Source organism: Galeopterus variegatus, unplaced genomic scaffold, assembly GCF_000696425.1.
Source record: "Galeopterus variegatus unplaced genomic scaffold, G_variegatus-3.0.2 Scaffold4928, whole genome shotgun sequence".
In the NCBI taxonomy this organism is placed as follows: Eukaryota; Metazoa; Chordata; class Mammalia; order Dermoptera; family Cynocephalidae; genus Galeopterus; species Galeopterus variegatus.
In genome coordinates this window covers 124002-146039 of record NW_007731039.1, presented here as the reverse complement: position 1 = coordinate 146039, position 22038 = coordinate 124002, and the positions used below count along the sequence as shown (strand labels likewise).

At 34.9% G+C, this 22038-nt stretch overlaps 1 protein-coding gene across 1 annotated transcript in view; it reads right to left on the bottom strand.

Moving 5' to 3' along the window:
• CNKSR2 (connector enhancer of kinase suppressor of Ras 2) overlaps positions 1-22038 on the bottom strand; it is a 155077-nt gene that overhangs the window by 24661 nt on the left and 108378 nt on the right. The window contains exon 16 of the mRNA XM_008588624.1: positions 21483-22029. Within this exon, the coding sequence (XP_008586846.1) occupies positions 21483-22029 (547 nt within the window). The remainder of the gene's footprint in view (positions 1-21482; positions 22030-22038) is intronic.

Sequence of the window (22038 nt, the reverse complement as noted above, 5' to 3'; positions counted from 1 at the left end):
CCGGTAAAAAAAAAAAAAAAAAAAAAAAAAAAAAAAACCAAAATGCATCATACTATAGATGTTTTGGCTCTACCTTAGGGAAAACGATTCTATATTTTTAAAAATATTTTTCCATATGGAAAAATATCTTCTCTATATATATGAGAAAGAATGAAAAATTCAGAATTATGGGCATGTTTGGCTTTGCAGATTGCATTTCAAATTGAGACTAAGTAGTATACCTTTATAGAAAAGTTAAAGGACTAAACTGCCTTTCACCTTAACAGACAGGTATAGTCTATAGGAAAGATAAAGAGTATTCCTGAGGACAACAGTGGAAGTAAAAGGACATATACATATAATTCCGTCATTCCATTCAGAATGCCCTTGACATCAAATTTAATATTATTTGATTCAAAGACTGATCAATTAATGATGCTGTAAATCTGACTGAAATAAGTTGAGATTTGCTTTAGAATGGAGGTAGCAGCTTCAGTTTTCGCTTCTTCATAATTCATGTTCATTGAATATATTTCACTAAACAATTGAAACATGTAATAAATAAATCCTATTACGATGAATAGGATTTATTTCCCATATCAATGGGTGTTTCCCTTTTGCTACTAGATAGCTTACTTTACACACTAATGTGGCAATGTGTTCCAAAGTTTTTTTTTTTCCTCAGGATACAAGCATAAAAGAAGGATATTGAAGAACTGTTTTGAAATAAGTGCCTGCTGTGTTGAATTCCTGCTGTCAAAACCAAAAATGACACACGTTTGAAATTGTCATCATGGTGAACCATGTCACCTCTGAAGTATTATTGCTCTCCTAATTATAGCTTCTTTTCCTTCCATCTCTTCCACTATGTCTAATCTTTGATGTCATCAAGAACCCAGCCCCTTCCTCAATTCATTTCCTTATCCAATTTGGACCTGACTAGAGCCCTCAATTCCTGCACCCTTTTGGACAAACACTCCATATCCTTTCTCTAATATCTGCTTTCTTACTCCAACCTGGCCATTGAACATTGCTAGAGAAAACTGTATATCCACACTGATGGCAGCATTCTAAATTTGTGTTTTCTGACTTCAGGTCATTCAGGGCTACTTGGCAGACTTCTTATTAATGCTCGGTTAGCTCAATATCCAGTTCCCCATTAGGCGTGCTCCAAACTTCTGTTATACTCTTCAAGACCTACTCTCTACCTGTGGATCTTCCTCTGAGCAGGTAACTTTTTGCCTCCATACTTGCAGACGGGGTATTGTATCTCTCATCTGGACTGCTGAAATAGTTTTCTAATTGGTCTCCCTATCATCTGTATTCTCCCACACCAGCCATCAGAGTGACCTTTCTGAAACTTACATCTGATTATGTCATCTTCCTACTGAAATCTACTGAAACTTTCCATCGTGTTCTTTGGGATACAATACAAACCTCTGTTCATGGTATACTAGGATCTTCGTAATTTAGTTGTAACATAATTCTTTGTCTCACCTCTACACACCTACACTATATGAGGGTACTTCAGAAAGTTCATGGAAAGATTCATATTATCTTTTAATTCTGTTTTTCCATGAACTTTCTGAAGTACCCTCGTACATGTCACGTTACTCTAAATTATTTTTTATTTTTCTTCATGTCTACCTTTGCTGATGCTGGTGGTGGTTTTTTTTTTTTTTTAACTACCTAGAATGTACCATCCTTTTCTCTTCCTCCTGGTGAAATCTTATTCATTCAGCTTAAACATCACATTCTCTGTGAGATCTTGTCTGATGCCACGAGGTAGAGATAATCAAGACCTTTTAAGTCCTTTCATGGAACTTAATATGTTAATCTCTTAAAACACTTAATATACTGTTACACTTGGATGTTTTACTCACCCATTAGATGATGAATTCATTGATTCTGTCATTTTTTAAAATCTTTGTTACCCACCAGCACTTAGCAGAGTGAGTACTCAGGATACTGCAGTACCTCCATAAATATTACTTGAATTAAATCACCAAAATGTATTTCTGTTCAATGTCTAAGTATATGGCATGCAAGCTGAACACGGAATAAAGAATTCTATTAAACAATTGTGTAAAATGCTTTACCTCACTAGATTTTCAACTGAAGTGAGATGATCTACTTAAAGTCTTTGGTGTGAACTATGTGGCAGAGGGGGGAATCTCAGGAAGATTGGTCACTGAGGTCAAAGAATGCTATTTCTGGCACTTCTTTGTCAAGGAAGAATGATTTAGACCTTATATGAAGTGATAGTGTAACCATTGCTAAAGGGTGTTTTCTTTGAATGACCTAGATTGTCAAGTTATTCATGTCATTAATATTAGGAGTGAATGAGGTAAGTCAAAATCTTACTAAGACTCAGGATTAATTTTTATTACAAATACAGCCTATAAATATACTCTCTAAAGGTCCTCCTCTGTTGATAGAGGCTGACTAGAAGGAAGTACAACCTAAAAAATCTTATCATACCATCTTGCTTCCTTGGGGAGATGTTGGAAGGGGTTGTAGGCAAATTGCTTGAAATCGGTTTACTGCTGTCTAAAACTTAGTCCTTTAAAAAGATTTTGAATGGCTAGGTTTCCAAATCATATGGATCAGGCAAAATAGATACTGTTATGACACAATCATCAGTTACTGTTTTAACATTTTAAAATGCCGTGTTATATATCTACTCATCACTGAATTTCCACAAAATACTGAAAATTTAACAGAAAAAGAGTAGCCAATTTTTATCTAAATATTTAAATAATTTATCCATCCATTCATTTCTTTTTTATTTTTAGAATATGACATGCTTTATTTTAATAATCTTTCTAGAAAACTGAGGTAGTTTTAATTCTAAATAAGCATTCTCCAATTACTAAAATTATCTGATTTATTGTAATGTCACTGGATCAATTAAATGGCTTTTCTAAAAATTTGGTCTTTTCATTAGAGACAATTAATACATAGGAATTAGTATTCTACCTTGCTCAATCAATCCTAACATTATATCATGCACACTTTCATTTAATTGGGCCATAACCTCCTCAATTATGAACTATTGGGGGTAATATTCAAGTATATCAGATATCCTCAATATAACACAAGTTCTGATTTTAGAAATTGAGCAGTAAACCGAATTTGATTAGGTAGCTAAATTAATACATCATAATCCTACTTAACTTGAAAACCAATAGAACGAGTCATGATATAAAACTTAGGAACAGCCTATTCCTTTTCATATCAGAAAAGGATTCAAGATTGTTCTTATTCTTTAGCCATAAGAATTATGACTTCATAGGAACAATTCTCATCATTTTAACTACATTATCTCAACTGCAAATACAGTAAAAGTTTCTTGAGTTTTTAGGCACTGTTCACATATATGACCTATCTGGTCTATGATAGCTTTTATGACTCACCTTTGGTATAAATAAGCCCTGCTTCGCAGACTTTTACTGATTGTCAAGTAAAACAAACAATATGTCTCTTTTCTTCTTTTTCTTCCTCTCTTGCTTTTTTTTAAACGTAAGACAAAACGTGAAATAGAATAGCTCTGTGTTTTGTGAAAATAGCTTACCAATTGACTTAAAGCTCCTGATTTGATGTCAATCATTTTAATATACTAAAAAGGTAGTTCTGAATATCAGTAATGCACAGGACTTTCTTACACATTTCAGAAATTGAAGACGGTGATTTTATGCCACCAGTGGAATTATTACTGATGTTTAAGCAGTGAATCATTTTTGCAATTTGGCTGTCTCATTGCATTATCATTACTGAGGTATATTCATTAAACTCTAAAAACATGGAAGTCATTTATCAACTCATTGCTCAATATAATGGGGGAACTGATAAATTTTAGCTGGAATTGTAAAAGAATAGTTATTCCATTCTTTTTATTCTCCAATATTATAATTAATCAGAAACCAAATTTTGGACACCTATGTTTTTATTGTTCCAACAATATGTTACATTTTATAAGCTATAAATCCATGAAATTGTTTTATTTAATATTTATTTAGTCTGGGTTCCATGACAATGAAGTACATGTTACACACCTTGCTTAATACATATATGCTTAGTGAACCACAGGCAAATCATTTTTGAAGGGCTAAATCAAGTTTCTTTGTTTTTATCATAAGCTATGTTAATTATTCAGTTGGGAGAGGCATATCACTGGCTATGTGTGAAAATCTCAAGGAGCATTGACAATGTGGCTCAACACTACTTTTTATTAAATCGTACATTCTAAAATGTTATCATGTATTCTCTAAAAATCATAATAAAGGAGATCACCTTCAAGAAACACCCTTGTCTTTTATAGACAGGCAGCAAGTATCTAGCACTAGATACATTAGAGCAAGATAATCTAATAAACAGAAATACTCAAATGTTGCCCCAATTTTTTAAACTCTTTAGAGCAGAAATTGGTAGTACAGTTTTATACTACCAAGACATAATTACCTTACATGAAAGGGTTTAAAATGAAGAGGTAAGTCAAAATCTTACTAAGGCTGGAATGCAATTTGTTCCTACAATTTGAAGCTATTATTTATAGGGATATGAGCTAGGGTACAGCATACAAATGATAATTCTTAGGAACCACTGATTGTAGCTGACCAAAGAATATGGCTGATCGGGGATTGGACTTGGGTCTAAAAAAATAAGCTACTAGAAATCTTTGGTTCTCTTATTTCCTTACTCTTACTAGATTCTGTCCAAGGTCTGTAGGGTTCTAATACTCTATCCTGGAATATTCTGGTATTGGTTGAGGGACACAAGAACAAAGGATTAAAAATCTTGCAAATTGTCCTAATGACATTGCCTAATTTTTACAGTGCTCCCTTTTCCCTATTATTTGCAGAATAAAAGTTGGTGGATCAGTTTCTATGAAACCCTCTGAAGATAAAAAATTATAAAATGATATATTCTGAGATCCAGTATTTTCTGCTTAAGTCACCAATACATTAACTATAGGATTTAATTCATTAAAAACGAGATTAATACATGTAATTACTGCATGCATTAAAACCCCGATAGTATCATGTCTCAGAAATACAAAGAAATGAGTAAAATCTATTTGGGATCTAATGTTGAACAACAGGGAAGATCTTCTGTGGCAATGCAGGCATGAAGGGGACTAAAATAAATTTATCCTGTGGCTTTGTTTTTTGTTTTTGTAGTGGTGAAGAGATATAGAACACATAGTTAGATGTGGACCCTAGATTATAAGAAATATGATTTTAAAACCTTAGAAAGGCAAATAGAAATGTTCAATGATCAGTAGTCTTAAAAAAGGAAATTCTGGTAATACAAATGTAAACTGTCCCAAGGAGAGAGAAAAAGGAGATACAGCTGAAGTCAAGGTAGTTACATGGAGATTCATTTTAAGGAGGACTTCTATCAAAGACAGAATGAGAAGCTACTAGAAATGAACAAGCAGAAAATAATAACAATTGCTTATGAGAGTGCCATGAAGACAAATGTTCAGCTGAGGCTTGTGAAAAAAACTCAAGATACAAAGAGCTTTTTAATTAAAATAATTAAGAAAAAATAAATGATGAAAGTAGAACCATACGGCTTCAATGACATTTTAGGCTTTTCCTGCAAGGAGAAAATTCTCCGAACTAGACGTTAAAAAAGAAATGCTTCTGGAGACAAGGGACTACTAAAAACCACTTATGGTCCCTTTGAGCCCATAGGTTATAATATTAGCAAATGAATGAACTTTTGGTAAACTATCTTAGGGCTACTGTCAGAATTCCTGAAACTTATTGCTTAAAGCTTAAAGGAAGAGTTATCTTATCCAAACGAACCAAAGGACCAGCATGAGTTCTACAAATAACATATTGATAAACCTCATATAAATACATGGTAAAGTTTTAGAATAGACTGTGACTGGGAGGCATTTCATTTTTAAATTTCGATTGAAGGACCAGCATGTATTCAATAAAAAATGAAGCATTTTAAACTTTTTTTTTTTTTTTTTTTCTGGACAGTATCTCTAGGCTGAGAGATAAGAGGAAAGCCACAGGCAGTGTGTCTTGCGTAAGATAAAATTTTGCATGATATCCTTATGAATAAAGAAACTATAATATGGACTGAATAATATTACTATTAGGCAGATCCAGCTAAGGACTTTGAATGACTGAATGAAATTAATATAGAAAGTTTCAAAATGAATGTTGTAAGGCTCTGTCTTTGGTCCTTTTTTAAAAAAATTATTTTTTAAAACGAGTTTTCCTTAATCAATGAATCAGTTAAAAACCAAGAAAGAATTCTTAGAACACTGGAGGATTATTTAGTGATAAGAGGGATAATTAATATCACAGACAATAAACTGAGATTTCAAACTTAGTAAAAGAGTTCAATACTTCTGTGTGAAACCTGAGAAGTTAAAAATTTAACAGAAATAAATATAAATAGTTGCATTTAGGTTAACAGATAAAGTAAATAAGTGTGGAATGCTATTTACAGCTTGGTAACATTAAAGCTTTATATCACCCAACAGTGAGCAGGTTAAAACTAATGTAATCATGTTAACAAATGTATAGTGTCTAGATCGCTGTGATAGTTCCAATACACTTAGCATGGGGACACTAAAAAGAAACAAGGCATCTAGATGAGGGTAGACGGAGTGGTGAGTTATCTAGAACTCATATCATAGGCATAAAGTTAAGGTGACTAGATGCTTTCCACTCAAGACTAGGCAACACAAATTATGTTTGACAACACAATTCCATTGTATAATTTTGGACATATATAGTGTGCGGGGCACTATGGTGAGAGCAAATGTTGATGCCACTATACTGAAGAAGACAATAAAATCTTACTCCAGACCAATTGGACTTGGCAGATATCTGCAAAACCTTCCATCCAACAACCTCAGAATATTCATTCTTCTCATCAGCACATGGAACATTCTCCAGGATAGACTACATGTTAGGTCACAAAGCAAGTCTTAACAAATTCAAAAAAATGGAATTATTCCATGTATTTTTTCCAATCACAATAGATTAAAATTTGAAATTAATAATAAACAAAACTCTGAAAACCATACAAACACATGGGAATTAAGCAACATTCTACTTAATGACATGTGAGTCCAAGAAGAAATTAAATAGGAAATCAAAAAAATTCTTGAAAATAATGACACATCATACCAAAACTTTTGGGATACTGCAAAAGCAGTGTTAAGGGGGAAATTTATTGCATTAAACACTTACTTCAGAAGAATGGAAAGATGGCAGATAAATAACCTAACACTTAACCTTAAAAATCTAGAAAAACAAGAACAAGCCAAACCTAAAGTTAGTAGACAGAAAGAAATAATTAAGATCAGAGCAGAACTAAATGAAATAGAAACACGAAAAACAATACAAAAGATCAATGAAAACAAAGAGTTGTTTTTTTGAAAACATAAATAAAATCAACGAACCTTTAACAAGATTAAGAAAAGAAGAGAGAAGACCCAAATAACAAAAATTAGAAATGAAAAAGGTGATATTATAAATGACACCTCAGAAATACAAGGAATCATTAGAGACTACTATAAACATTTATATGCTAATAAACTTGAAAATCTGGAGGAAATGGATAAATTTCTGGATGCATACAAATTACCAAAACTGAGCCAAGAAGATATAGAATATCTGAACAGACAATAACAATAAAAATGATTGAAGCTGTTATCAGAAGGCTCCCAACAAAGAAAGCCCAAGACTGGATGGGTTCACTGCAGAGTTCTTCCAAATCCTCAAAGAGGAACTGATACCAATTCTCTACAAACTGTTCCAAAAGATTGATAGAGAGGCCATTCTCCCAAACTCATTCTATGAGGCAAACATCACCCTGATACCAAAACCAAAGATGCATCAAAAATAGAAAACTACAGGCCAATATCCTTGATGAATATTGATGCAAAAATCTTCAATAAAATACTAGCTAACAGAATAAAGCAAAACATACAGAAAATTATACACCATGATCAAGTGGGATTCATCCCAGGGATGCAAGGTTGGTTCAACATACACAAATCAATAAATGTGATACACCACGTTAATAAGAGCAAAGACAAAAATCACATGATCATCTCTACTGATGCTGAAAAAGCATTTGACAAAATACAACATCATTTCATGATAAAGACTCTCTACAAGTTAGGCATAGATGGAAAGTATCTCAACATAATTAAAGCCATATATGATAAGCCCACTGCCATCCTGAACAGGGAACAGCTTTTCCCTGAAAAACAGGAACTAGACAAGGATGCCCACTCTCACCACTCCCATTCAACATAGTGTCAGAAGTACTAGCACGAGCAATCAGAGAAGAGAAGGAAATAAAAGGCATCCAGATTGGAAAGGATGAAGTCAAGCTGTCCCTTTTTGTGGATGATATGATCCTATATATTGAACAGCCTAAAGCTTCTATAAAAAAACTCCTAGAGTTGATAAATGATTTCAGCAAAGTTGCAGGATACAAAATCAACACACAAAAATCAGCAGCATTTCTATTCTCCAACAGTGAACATGCAGAAAAAGAAATCAAGAAAGCCAGCCCACTTACAATAGCCACCAAAAAAATAAAATACTTAGGAACAGAGCTGACCAACAATGTGAAAAATCTCTATGAAGAGAACTACAAACCACTGTTAAGAGAAATTAAAGAGGACACAAGAAGATGGAAAGATATCCTTTGCTCTTGGATTGGAAGAATTAACATTGTGAAAATTCCATATTACCCGAAGTGAATTACAGATTCAATGCAATCCCCATCAAAACTCCAATGACATTTTTCTTTGAGATGAAAAAGCTATCCAGACATTTATATGGAATAACAAAAGACCACATAGCGAAAGCAATCCTGGGCAAATAAATAAATAAATAAATAAATAAAGCTGGAGGCAGAACACTACCAGACTTTAAACTATATTACAAAGTTATAATAACCAAAACAGCATGGTACTGGCATAAAAACAGACACACAGATCAATGGAATAGAATAGAGAATCCAGAAATCTATCCATACACTTACAGCCATCTGATCTTTATCAAAGGCAGCAAGTCTACACACTGGGGAGAGACTGCCTTTTCAACAAGTGGTGCTGGGAAACTGGATACTCATATGTAGGAGAATGAAACTAGACCCGTACCTTTCACCATACACCAAAATCAACTCAAAATGGATTAAAGAATTAAATATACATCCTGAAACAATAAAAATCCTTAAAGAAAACATAGGGGAAGCACTCCAGGAAGTAGGAGCGGGTACAGAATTCACGAATAGGACCCTAAAAGCACAGGCAACTAAAGGTAAAATAAACAAATGGGATTATATAAAACTAAAAAGCTTCTGCACAGCCAAAGAAACAATCAACAGAGTAAAAAAACAACCAACAGAGTGGGAGAAAATATTTGCAAAATATACATCTGACAAAGGATTAATATCCAGAATATACAAGGAACTCAAACAACTTTACAGCAAAAAAACAAACAACCCAATTAAAAACTGGGCAGAGGAGCTGAATAGGCATTTCTCAAAGGAAGATATATGAATGACCATCAGACACATGAAAAAATGCCCAACATCACTTAGCATCTGGGAAATGCAAATCAAAACTACAGTGAGATACCATCTTACTCCAGTTAGGATGGCTAATATCCAAAAGACAGAATGATAAATGCTGGTGAGGTTGCAGAGAAAAAGGAACTCTCATACACTGTTGGCGGGACTGCAAAATGGTGCAGCCTTTATGGAAAATGATATGGAGGTTCCTCAAACAATTACAGATAGATCTACCATATGTCCCAGTGATTCCACTGCTGGGAATATACCCAGAGGAATGGAAATCATCATGCCGAAAGGATACCTGTACTCCAGTGTTTATTGCAGCCCTATGTACAATAGCCAAGATCTGAAACCATCCCAAGTATCCATCATCTGATGAGTGGATAGGGAAACTGTGGCACATCTATACAATGGAATACTACTCTGCTATAAAACAGAACAAAATATTACCATTTGCAACAACGTGGATGGACTTAGAGAAAATTATATTAAGTGAAAAAAGTCAGGCACAGAAAGAGAAACACCACATGTTCTTACTTATTTGTGGGAGCTAAAAGTAAATAAATAAATAAACACACAAGCAAATAAAGTGTGTGGGGGCAGGGGGAAGAAGACAGAATTACTACAAAAATTTCTTGAACTATTTAAGTCAAGTGAACAGATACGATATGTGGGGAGAGGGGAGGGGTTGGAGAGGAACAGGTAAAGGGGCATGAAAATCAACTACAATGTATTTTGAGAAGTAAAGTGAAAAAAACAAAAACAAAAAAACAATAAAATCTGAGAGTTGGAAGAAGCCATCAGGTATAACTTTCCAGCTAGCTCATGAATCCTTGACTGGTAGCTGGTTATTCAGCCTCTTCTTAAACACTCTGAGAAATGAGGAGCACGTTCGGTAAAATCAGAAGACCAGTTGTTCCATTTATGGGAAAATGCAATAAGTGGAATGTTTTTCCTAATATCAGCCTAAAATCAGCCTCCCTGTATCCTTTTCCTATTATGTCTTCTGGAACTTCAAAGATTATCTTATGCCCCCTTCCACATGACAGCCTTTCAAATAATTTCTCTGTATTTTTCTAATTTGCAATTTTAAGATACACAATGAGTAGAAAATTTACCAGAAGTCTTCTTTTGTATTCAACACAAGTAAGAAATTTCTAAGTAGGGCTATCCAACATGGAATGCCCTGCTTTTAGGCACAGGAGCTCTGAGTCCCTAAAATATTCAAGCTGAGGCTCAATAACAATTTTTCAAATACATAAACAGTGTTTCTGCTTTGGGTGGGAGGGTGAAGATAAGTGCTTTAAAACTAAGTTCTATGGTGAGAGGGCTATTATACATATATATATACAGCATGACACATGTTATATGCTCACCTTGGTAAAAAAAATTATTTGTTAAATGAACCCTTTACCTTAATATAAAGCACTTCTAAATGAGTTCTGTAGTATTTTACAAGAGAGACACAATTCTCAGTGACATTAAAAAGATGCTACAATGGGCCGGCCCGGTGGCGCACTGGATGGTGCGCCGCTTGGGAAGCGTGGCGGCGCTCCCGCCCGAGGGTTCGGATCCCACATACAGACCGGTTCCCGCTCACTGGCTGAGCGAGGTGTGGGCGCAGCACCGAGGTTTGCGATCCTGTTGCCAGTCCCGGTCCGGTATGGGCGCGACACTGAGGGTTGCGATCCGTTGCCGGACACGAAAAAAGACAAAAAAGGAAAAAAAAAAAAAAAGATGCTACAAATTTAAAACAGTATTCAAAGTTAAGGCTAACTTTTCACTTAATTGATCAGCAAAGATATTCTGCATTTGTATAGGATTATTTTTGGAATCGTAAACATCTTTCCTACCTCTAGTGCTAAAGCACAATCCTTCTAATTAAGTTAATAAAAGCCCATCATGAGTCTTAGAACCCAAGATGCTAAATAAGAGAACACTGCACAGCAACTACATAGAGGGTAAAAAGGACAATAGAGTACAAAGTGAGGGGTGGGGCTTATTGCCAGAATTTGATGAAGGATTGTACTAAAGCCACATTCATCTCAAGCTGTCCTTCCTTTTTGTACTTTTTAGAAAAGGCATGCAAACCCTTGCGTGTTGGCAGGGAGGAAAAAGCAGAGATGCTGGGGAAAGAAAGGAGTATAATTTTAGTTCAGTGACAAAGTTATGGGCTATTTTCTGTCACCAAGGATCATAAGGTGTATGTCCATTTTATAAGTTACAGAATAGACTCTAAGTTAGACCATGGAGTGGTGGTGGGGCAACAGCAAAAACTTAGGAAATAAATTATAGCAAAAAAACCCAATAAAATCATGGATGAAAAAATCTGTAAGTCTTAAATGAGTAGATCTTAGGTATTATAAGTCAGTACATTGTACAGATGATTTATCAAAAGAGAAATAGCACAGTAAAAATATCAGATTCAAAACTATGGAAGATCAGGGATTTTAAAATGCTAATTAAGGTTCATATTTCCCTAAAGATAGACATTCAAATATAGTATACTTTTCCACAGTTGGCACTCTGCTAATATTCCCTATACTAATAGGTTTTTCTGATAATCAAATTCCATAATTGTTGTATATAAAATTAGGAAGCACTTTCTCAATCATTAAAGAAACATTAATCTATGGCCAGTATAATACGATATTTATTTCATTAGTGTTAATCCATATAGCTGAGTAACCAGAATGCATATTCCCCAACCATGATGTTCAAGGAATGAGCTGAATCAGAAATAACTCTTAAAGTGATCTTGTCTGATTCTAACAAGTCTTATAAATTTTGCATAAGGGATGATAAGTACTTTAAAATGAAAATAGAAGATCTTGTACAATTTCTCAAAGAATCATTTTTATGAAATTATAAATTTTTACTGGGGAAAATTATTGGCACAAGGTAATAAAGATGCTGCATATTTTGAATTACTTACTCTGTTTCATGTTATCAGAAAGAAAGATATGTCTTATTCCTCAAAGATAATCCACAAATTTCTGTTTTAAGTAGACTTATGGAAGAGCTAGGTATACTCTTAACAAAGTACCTGGCATGTAGTAAATAAATAATAAATGCCTGTTGAATGAATGAATACATGCTTAGAGCTAATTGAATTATATATTGATACAGCAAACCAAAAGTACAATAGTTTACATTTTAGAAGGCTAAATCTAGATATTGAAATGTTACAGAATCTGTAATTAAGAATGTTAAAGAATTTGTAGCTCTGAAATGAATCAATGAGTCTGATAACTATAACTCTTATTTTCAAGTATTCTAAATCTTCTGTGAAATAACCCAGAAAGTTGATTTTATTGGCATACTTTGTATTTGTAATAAAAACAAATATACAAGAAATTGTCATATTACGTTCCTGAGACAAGAACCTTCTAGAAGTTCTCAAGTACAAGGTTTAAATATTAAAATATTTTTCATGACCAAATGCCAATTTTGCTCTTAAGAATATAATAATGGGCATTTTTTCTTATTGAATGATAGATATATTAGTATGAGTATTCTCTCATTAAAGGAAAAATTTCAGAGTACAATAGACTAAGCTATTAAGACCAAATATTAGGCCAAGATGCACCTATGGCTAAACATAAGGAAGTCTGAGTGGCCAGAAGAATGGAACTAGTGAGAACACTGGAAAAAATGAGTGAGGGAGACGGTTTAGTAGATGGCTTAGTGTTTTATAACTTGAAGCCAAAAGCCATAGGCAAACTGATCACCAGACTCAGTGATTCTGAAGGCCATGACTGAGTTCTGTTTTCTGGCTTTTGAAGGCTAGACTTATTACCGTTGTTTTTAGCTAACTGGCTATGGCTTAGCTGTTTTCATCACAGAGCTTTGGGATAAGCTGACGGTTCTAGGAAATCTCCATAAGAAAGGCTGGGCAAAATTCATAAGGCACCAAGGCATTAGGCAAGTAGACAAGAGAGCTTCTGATATATGAGTCTCGGTGTGTATGTGGGGGTGTGTGTAAGCATGCATATACAGCCATTGCCGTTGTTTTCTTCTCACATTTCTCCTTTCATCATTTTTGAAAAGGTCAACTGCTGCATTTTGTAGAGTAATAAACTCTGGTTTGGGGCTGGGTTCTGAGGTAGTATGTAAGTTATCTCACAAGACTGTTGCTTATATTATAAACTAATGCCAGATCAAAAAGCTTCAGAGAAAAAATTCTAACTCACACTCAGCAAAACCATGCTTCACCTCCGTATGCATGCTGAGTTACAGGAAAAAGATATATGAGGAAAATAAATTCATACCAGAATTTTTAAAACCTTAACCCTTGACAATAGTTACTTCTAAAGAGTAAGCAGGAGAGAGGGTTGCTCTGAACTTTCATCACTGTATTAGTTATTTATTTTGCAATGAGCATGTTAGTACCTTTGAATTAAACAAATGAAAAACAGGTGGAGAAATTTAAAAACACCCAAGGTATGTTTTATGGTTCAATGTCATCATGTCTTAAACTATCATCTTCCAGTAGTTGGTAACCACGGGAGGCAGATTCCGTATGCTGAGGGACAAAAAATGAGGCATTTGTGACCTTCTGTTTTCTCTGGCAAGGGTGAACAAGGTATAAGGGGACTGAATTTAGGATAGGTTCTTGTAGAATAAGCTATAAAGTACTCTACTGAGAAACTAACAACACGCTATTACTGAATTGAAGCAAAGTAGTTTGCTTTTTGGTGTGTGAATAGTAATAGGTAACAGCGTGGTTAAATCTGACCATCTTTCTTGGTTAAAAAAATGTAAATCATAATATGTCTTACCTATGTCAGTGAGGGTTGTCATCCTTTTATGTGAGCTTTAATTCTTATCTGACCACATATTCCGCTGGTGTGACTGTAGAATCTAGATTTCATTTTCTTGCCATTTAAATCTGGCTTCATTACTTATTAACACTTCTGAGATTATTTTCCTGGCTGATGCAGGGCTACTGATTATTTGCTAAAGTACAATTTGCGATTTCAACACCTTTTACAAGCAAATTAAGATGAAGCTAGTTTATGGATGACTTCCAAAGGAGACCCAGGGCTGTGAACCAAGCACTGGTAGCAATCTGAGCCATTCTTACTTCCACAGGCAGTGGATTTTGGTAGGAAGAACAACTGCCTAGGGGTGCTGGAAGATCTTGTTTCTAACTAGTTTATGACAGTGAAGTCATTTCACATGTCATATTTGTGTGATCTTCATCTTTGAAATGGGAGCAAAACAGGAGAATGGTTTTAACCATAGAGAATGTGTCTATAAAAGAACCATAATGCAAAGAGCAGTAATTCTAGTTATTAGCATCCCAGCTTTGTGGTCTCCAGTGAAGAGGGTATTCTGAACACATGGAGCCCTGGCTTTCCTTTTACAAAATACCTAAAATGAAGAATTTTGCAGTGTTTTGATTCCTGTTTTATATCACACACTGGATAAAACAATAACTTTAGAATTATTATATAACAAAATGGAAAAGAAGTTAGTAAAAAAAAAGGGTTAGCTATTACTCATTCACTCATTTGTTTGTTTGTTCGCTCATTCATTCATGCATTGGTGTGTGGACCACTATGGGCCATATACTGCTTTAGGCACTGGTGTACAAGACAGAAATAAAATCCCTGCTCTTCAGAAGCTTATATTCTGGTGGGGAGAGATGGAAAGCAAATCAGTGGGCAATATTTAATATTATACTCACAGTGATAAAGCTGGGAAGAATATAAAACAGGGTAACCATACCAGAAGATGAATGGTAGTGGGGCATCTAGGTCTGACTGGGTTGTCAGGAAAGGACTCTCTGAGGGGAAAATATTTGAAGTGGGACCCGAACGGCAAGATCTATAAATAAATATTTCGGTAATATATGAGGTTATTGCTATTTGAAATATGAGGTTTCTTTTGAGTTCCCAAATGTCCAAAATCAAAAAGAAAAGGAGCAGTGAATGATAAGAATGTGAAATGAGGGACATTTCTATTTGAGCTCCTAGTACACAGCTAATATGTTAGGTTGAAATGTAGAAAATCGCTGATATTTCATTGTTTCGACCTACAGAAATAGCAATTCATATGGTTCAACTCAATGGCTGGAAATGAACAAAGATAGGTCATATAGCCCAGTAAACATTATTTAGTGAGGTTTGCCAGGCCTACATTACTATTTAAGTATTGTAATTGCTCTCTTTGCCTAAACTCAAATCTTCATAAAATTTACATACAGTTATATAACATTTATGGACAATGTGTCAAATACAGATACTAAGTGCTTTCTGATATCACCATATTTAATCCTCACACAACATAGGTACTATTACCATGTGATTTGACAGTGAAGGCATTGAGGTCTAGAGGTGTTAAATAACTTGATCAATCATACCACTTGTAAGTGGCAGACTGACAAAGCAAGGATTTGAACTGAGGAATGTCTCCAGAGACTATACTCTAAGCTAGGAACACTTATTGTTTATAGGAAAAAAAATGCTTATTCATTTCACAAGGCAACAATAATTATATCAAACTTGCTATATTTTCAGGTTTAGATAACATTTATCCCCTCTCTTATATACCTAAAATTTCAATAGTCCTAAGACTTTTAAATGAGGTGATGTGATCTGGGGTATGTGTTTGCATGCACATATTAAAAGAGTGAAACACTGCTTGAACAAATATATTTGAAGACATAATACACACAGTAATATGCAGGAAGTAATGACAAGCAGTTTGGTACATTTCTTCAAGACCTTAAAAACAAATCAAGGTTAGTCTAAACTATTCATAATCATTCCACTTCCCTTGCCATGGGCATGTGATACAACCTTGGCTAATGAAATCTGGGGATTAGTCTGCTAGAGGGATCCAGGGAAAGTTTCCCTTGATCCTATAAAAAAAAAGGACTAAAGATAGGGCTTGGTCTTTGGCTTTTATGATGCTGTCATATGAAAAGTGATGCTTGGAGCTGTTGGCATTACAGAAAAGTTAACTGAGAGTCCTGACTTTAGACAGCCACAAAATTCACTCCAGAACAACACTATCTCTGAACTTTCTGTAAGTTAATAACTTCTCTCATTATTTCAAGAAAAAAAAAAAAAAAAAAAAAAAGGGACATGTGATTAAAAATCCAACCCATTACCAATATCAGAATTAGTGTTTTATGTCTCCCTATCAGTATTTCTTCAAAATCAGACAATATGATATTAAGAGAACATTTGTTTACTACTTTCTAGACTTTTCTGTTCTTTATATGTACTTGTTACATAACCAGGCAAGGTTGGTGCCCTAAACTTCACGAAAGTGACATTTTCAAGGTTCTCTGCTATTCTTTTTCTGACTTTGTCACATCCTTTTATATGCATTGCTTATATCCTTTTCCATCTACTCCCTTTAGACCTGAACTATAATTTCAGATGTTATTGATTATGCTTTTCCAAATTCTTTGTATGTTCATAATTTATCTTGGCAATAAAAAAGTGAAAAGTGCTCCAACATTTTTATTTTCAACTTGTTCCTTTTCTTCCTTCAACACAATTTCATAGTCTGAGAATATCTTCCCCTTGCTCAGATATTTCCTACCTAAATATTCTTAAAAATAAAATTCATTTCTTTTCAAAAATCTTCAGGAAATTACTCCAGGATCCTTAAAATGCTTGAAGAAGATTAATATATCTTCTTCTGCACTGTATTGGTGGTCATTATCTAGCCTCTCTGTCTAGATAATTTAAGATATTAGGCTACTGAGCTGCATATTCCATGCAGCTTTTAAGTTATTAATGGTGTGCAAAGGATGTTAGATTTAAAAACAATAACTTTAAAATATATTTCTCAGCAGATCTCATTTTGAAAGCATCAATAATATCTCAGCCAGATAATGTAATGTGTTAGCTACAAGGTAATAGATTTTATCCTCCCTTCTCTCCCAAAAGGCCCAGCTTTTGCTTCAGATTTCTAAGACCAAGATAAATGTGTATATAAATACTGGTAGATAATCTCCAAGACAATAAAAAGGAGAACATTATAACTGCATTGAGTAAATGAAGGCAGCAAGAATGTGTGGCTAGGAAAGAGTAACCCCTATAACTGTCAAAGGGGATATCAGCAGGATTAAGGGATAAAGCTTTCGAAAACGTCATCTGAATTGTCTAGTAAAGCAAAGGAAAGAGATATATTCTGAGTAGACTTCAATTTGCATTAACCAAAACATCTTTTAGTGTTATGACGATGATTTCTGAATGAAATATATCTTTATATTTTGTCTCATACTTTTATGATTTATATTTCTTGAAAGTTGCATAGGGTGACATAATTTATAATTTAATTTAACTGAGGTGTTATAAGGCCCATACCTCAGTAAGCTTTGAAACTACTAATTGGGATAATAGGAAATTACTTATCTTCTCCCAAATGCCAGTGAAGTAGGTCAGGATAATTAATATGCGAGTGGACTTTTCAAGAAAACAAGACAGGTCTCATCTGTGTACTTTTAGTACCATCCATTTCAGACTAAAATGAATTCAGCCTGAGAAAATCACAGTATGACTCAGTTAAATAATTGAATTTCAAAATAAGACAAAAGGTAGTTCAACCATAAGAACAGATTGAAGTCTGTGCTAAGGAAGGCTAAATTTACACTTCATAAGCAGGGGCAATTTCCATGACTATAAGAAATTGGAAAACATCTAGGGCATGGATTTAGGTACATCTTGCTTCTTAGATTGCTTTGTAAGCTTGTAAACACTATATAATACAGATCATATTACATAAGGTGAGGTAAAATAAATGATAAAGGTTTGGCTTATGACATAATTCTTCACCCTTCAGGCATAAGACAAGCTATATTTTCATGTTTTCTTCCATTACTCCTGTTGCCCACTCACCTGATGCTTCCTATTTTTTATTTTTCAGCAAACTTAGAAAAATGTTTGGAGCTAGAGACATTAAACTTATATCCTGTACAAGTCTGTACTTGATTAGTACAAATTCACTTCAGTAGGTCAAACCTAATGCTGGCATGGAGGACATTAGTAACATACCACTTTTGGACTTCAATTTTTATAAGCAACAGTTGCCTGCTGATGCATGCAGCAGTACAGTAAGTGCTCTGTGTTGGAGGGTGTGCACGTAAATCTGAGGCTAATGTAATGACCACAGCTTCATTCCTGTATATAATTTTTGCTCTGTTGACACAACACCACACAGCTTCATTTGAATAAGTAGCCTGAATACTCACTCCTAATGGCCAATCTAGGGTAAGCCATGAACATGACACCCCTTCACTAGAACTTAAAGATACCTTTGAAAATACTGATTTTTAAAGATGTTTCCAAATTAAGTATTCATCAATTAATATACTCCTAAATATCAGAAATAGCAGTGCAGAAAAACCATCATTAGAAAGACAAACATACATTCCATTGAATAGGAAGCATCTTCCAGGCAAGCATGAAATGCACTGCTCTGTTGAGACAGTTTGAAGTACACTGAAACATCAAGTGGCAAGATTTATGGAGAAATATCCAGGAAGAAATGGGGTCTGAAAGATAGTGCAAGGCCACCTTCAGTGAATCAGATCTGACTAAAATAGTATGAACTGCCCCATAATATTGAAATGTAAAGACAAAATGTGCAATACCAAATTTACTAACACCCTTAGTAAGGCTGTTTTGCCTTATCACAATAATTCTACAAAGAGAAAGCCCACAGAAAAAGATGGCAAGTGCCAAATAAGTACCCACTTAACTCATTTGGAACCTGAAGAAAAAACCCACTGACTTAGGAATGCATCTACTATGGCTAAAAATAAATCCAATCCATAACAAAAAAAAAGAGGCTCTAGAAGAAAAAAACTGAAAGCCATCCAAAGAGAGATGTTCTGTGGGCTGCTGGAAACCTGAAGGAAGGGCAAGCACAGTGGTATGTCTTCCTTTCACGTCCTAGGATGCTTGCTCCTTTCTAGTACTCCCCTTCTCAATGACCAGGAACAACTGTTAAGTGCCTAGCGTATCTGAAAAAACACAGCATCAGTGACTCTACCTGTAGGAATGATGGAATATTTTCTGAAAAGAATTCTCTATTTCAGAGGACTGTGCCTAATTTCAACATAGCTTAAAATAAATATTTTAAAATAAAATGGCTGAGATAAAGTATTTTCCCCAATATGTATGTAAAATAATAAGCAAAATTCATAGTCACAGCAGTTGTGCAGCATCTGGATGACAATAGAAATGAAGTTTCTAACTCATCTTTAGTTAAATTTTGTAAAACTATATTAATTTAGATGATCATTAAAATATTAAATGTATTATTATGCTTGCCAGAACTCCTACAGATACCTAGCATGGCTCCTAAAAATTTCCTCCACAAGACCTTTCCATAATCTTTGACAGATGTGAATACTAGGAGGGGGTGGCAGGTAATGGATGGTAATTACCTTTCCTGCACCAAAAGTATACCTTTTATAATGTTTCTCATGGAGATTATGGCTAAAATATACTTCACATGGTAAGTGCCTCAGCATATTAATTTTATTACAAGCAATTCTTATGTTTTGTTAGTAGAAGATATCATTTAATTCCCATTAAATAATGCAATGAAGATCTGTACCATAAACGGAGGTCCACTGTATTCTTTCGTCAATAATCACCAAAATGACTATCATATTAAATGAGCTAAGCTTGACATTGGCATGGGGCTTCTGACCTGTGTTGGCAAGTAACCTGTAAGCTTTGAGTTGTTTTTCCAGTTATGATGAAGAACTTACACTAATATATCCTGCAATCCTGCAGTCAAAGTCCCATATACTTGTAAAATGGGCTGAAGGCTACATTCTGTTTGTATCCTTCAGAAAGAGAAGTCCAATGTCCTAGGGGGACCAAACCAGTAACTGCAGTTTCATCATTACTGGCTCAAGTATTCTGCACTAATTGGTAATTGGCCCAGACTACATTTTGAATAAAGAGATGCAAACTTTTTAATACTATTACTTCTATACTCTCTCTATTTTTTCTTCTAATCTATCTATCTATCTATCTATCTATCTATCTATCTATCTATCTATCTATCATCTATATATATTTGCATTTTACATTTAGGACTTATGGACAAACCTAGATTTTCTTCTTAACTAAAATAACTGAGTTATAGCCTTTCCCTTAAATTAGCCTGGGTTTATGGACTGGTGTATCACGTTAGTTATAAACAGATACTTAGTATGGTATGTTGGATAAAGAACTTGATAACTAGTAAACATATTCTTAATGCCAACAAGACAGAGGGTTACTGAAATGACTGTCTTTCTTAAGAGTTGATTCATATAAATTGAGTTTTGCAATAAACACACGTACCAAGAAAGTAGATGAATGTTTTTGGCAAATTGGTTTCTAGAAACAAGTTCAGCTATTTGGAGTTGACAGAAATGCTATGTAAAAATCTCTCCTTGGAAAAACTGTCTTTTGGATTTTTCCTTTAAATACTCTTAACAGTGAAAAGGGAAGATATATATGTATATGTGTAGGTGTGGGTGGGTGTATGTAGTCGCTTATTCAACCAAGGCTCTGCTAACACCCTTCTTGAAGTATTTATAGTTTCTTAACCCAAACTCAGGGGGCAACCACTGTGAAATAACGGTCCACGCAAGTGAGAAGAATGTGGATAAGAGAAGGAACAAAAATAAACGAATACTATTAACTTTAAAAGGCAAATGGGTAGTTGGAGAAGAAAATTATTTGCCCCAGCTGTAGGTGTTCTGGGATATAAGCTTCATTACTCATCATTTTTTCCCCCAAGTTACTGAAGTTCTGGAAGTAGGACCACAAGGGAGACTTAACTTCCTATGCAGCAAGACCATTATTTTAAGAAAAAAGGGAAACAAAATTCTATTTTCTCCAAATAAGAAGTTGGAAAAAGTTAGGACTTTGTGTAGACAGGCTAAGAATCTCCATAAACATACTTACTTTTTTCTCCTATGTTTTCTCCTGCTGCCTCCCCTTCCTCCTCCTCCTCCTCCTCTTCCTCCTCCACTTCTGGGGGCTGCACATCATCCTGTGGGTCACAGACATTAACTGGCGCATTCAGACAGCAGTGGTTGAACCCACTATCTCGAGGCAGAGTGAAACTTCGAGGCTTGCCCCCATTTCCATTTAGCACTTGCATCCTCTCGCTCTCGGCTAAGGGGTACGGCCCATAGTGATCCTGTAGGTGGCACTTCTGAGTTGGAAGGGTGGACTGCCGCCTGTGCTCTGGAGAGATGGCCGCGGAGTCAGAGAAGACAGAATCCTCCAGGGGCAGAGTCTGAAGATAATGTAAGCCCGAACTTGTCAGTGGTGTCTCAATTAAATCCTGCCAGGAGCGGCGTTGACTGGCTGTCTTGCGAATAGGGGACACTGCACTGCTCCCAGTTACTTCCTGGCGAAACTCCTCATGGGAAGACTGAGACTGAGAGGTCTCTGTGGAGGAAAGCCGGCTGTGTTTTGCTTCTACATAAGGACTGGCACAACTCATCTGTGGAAA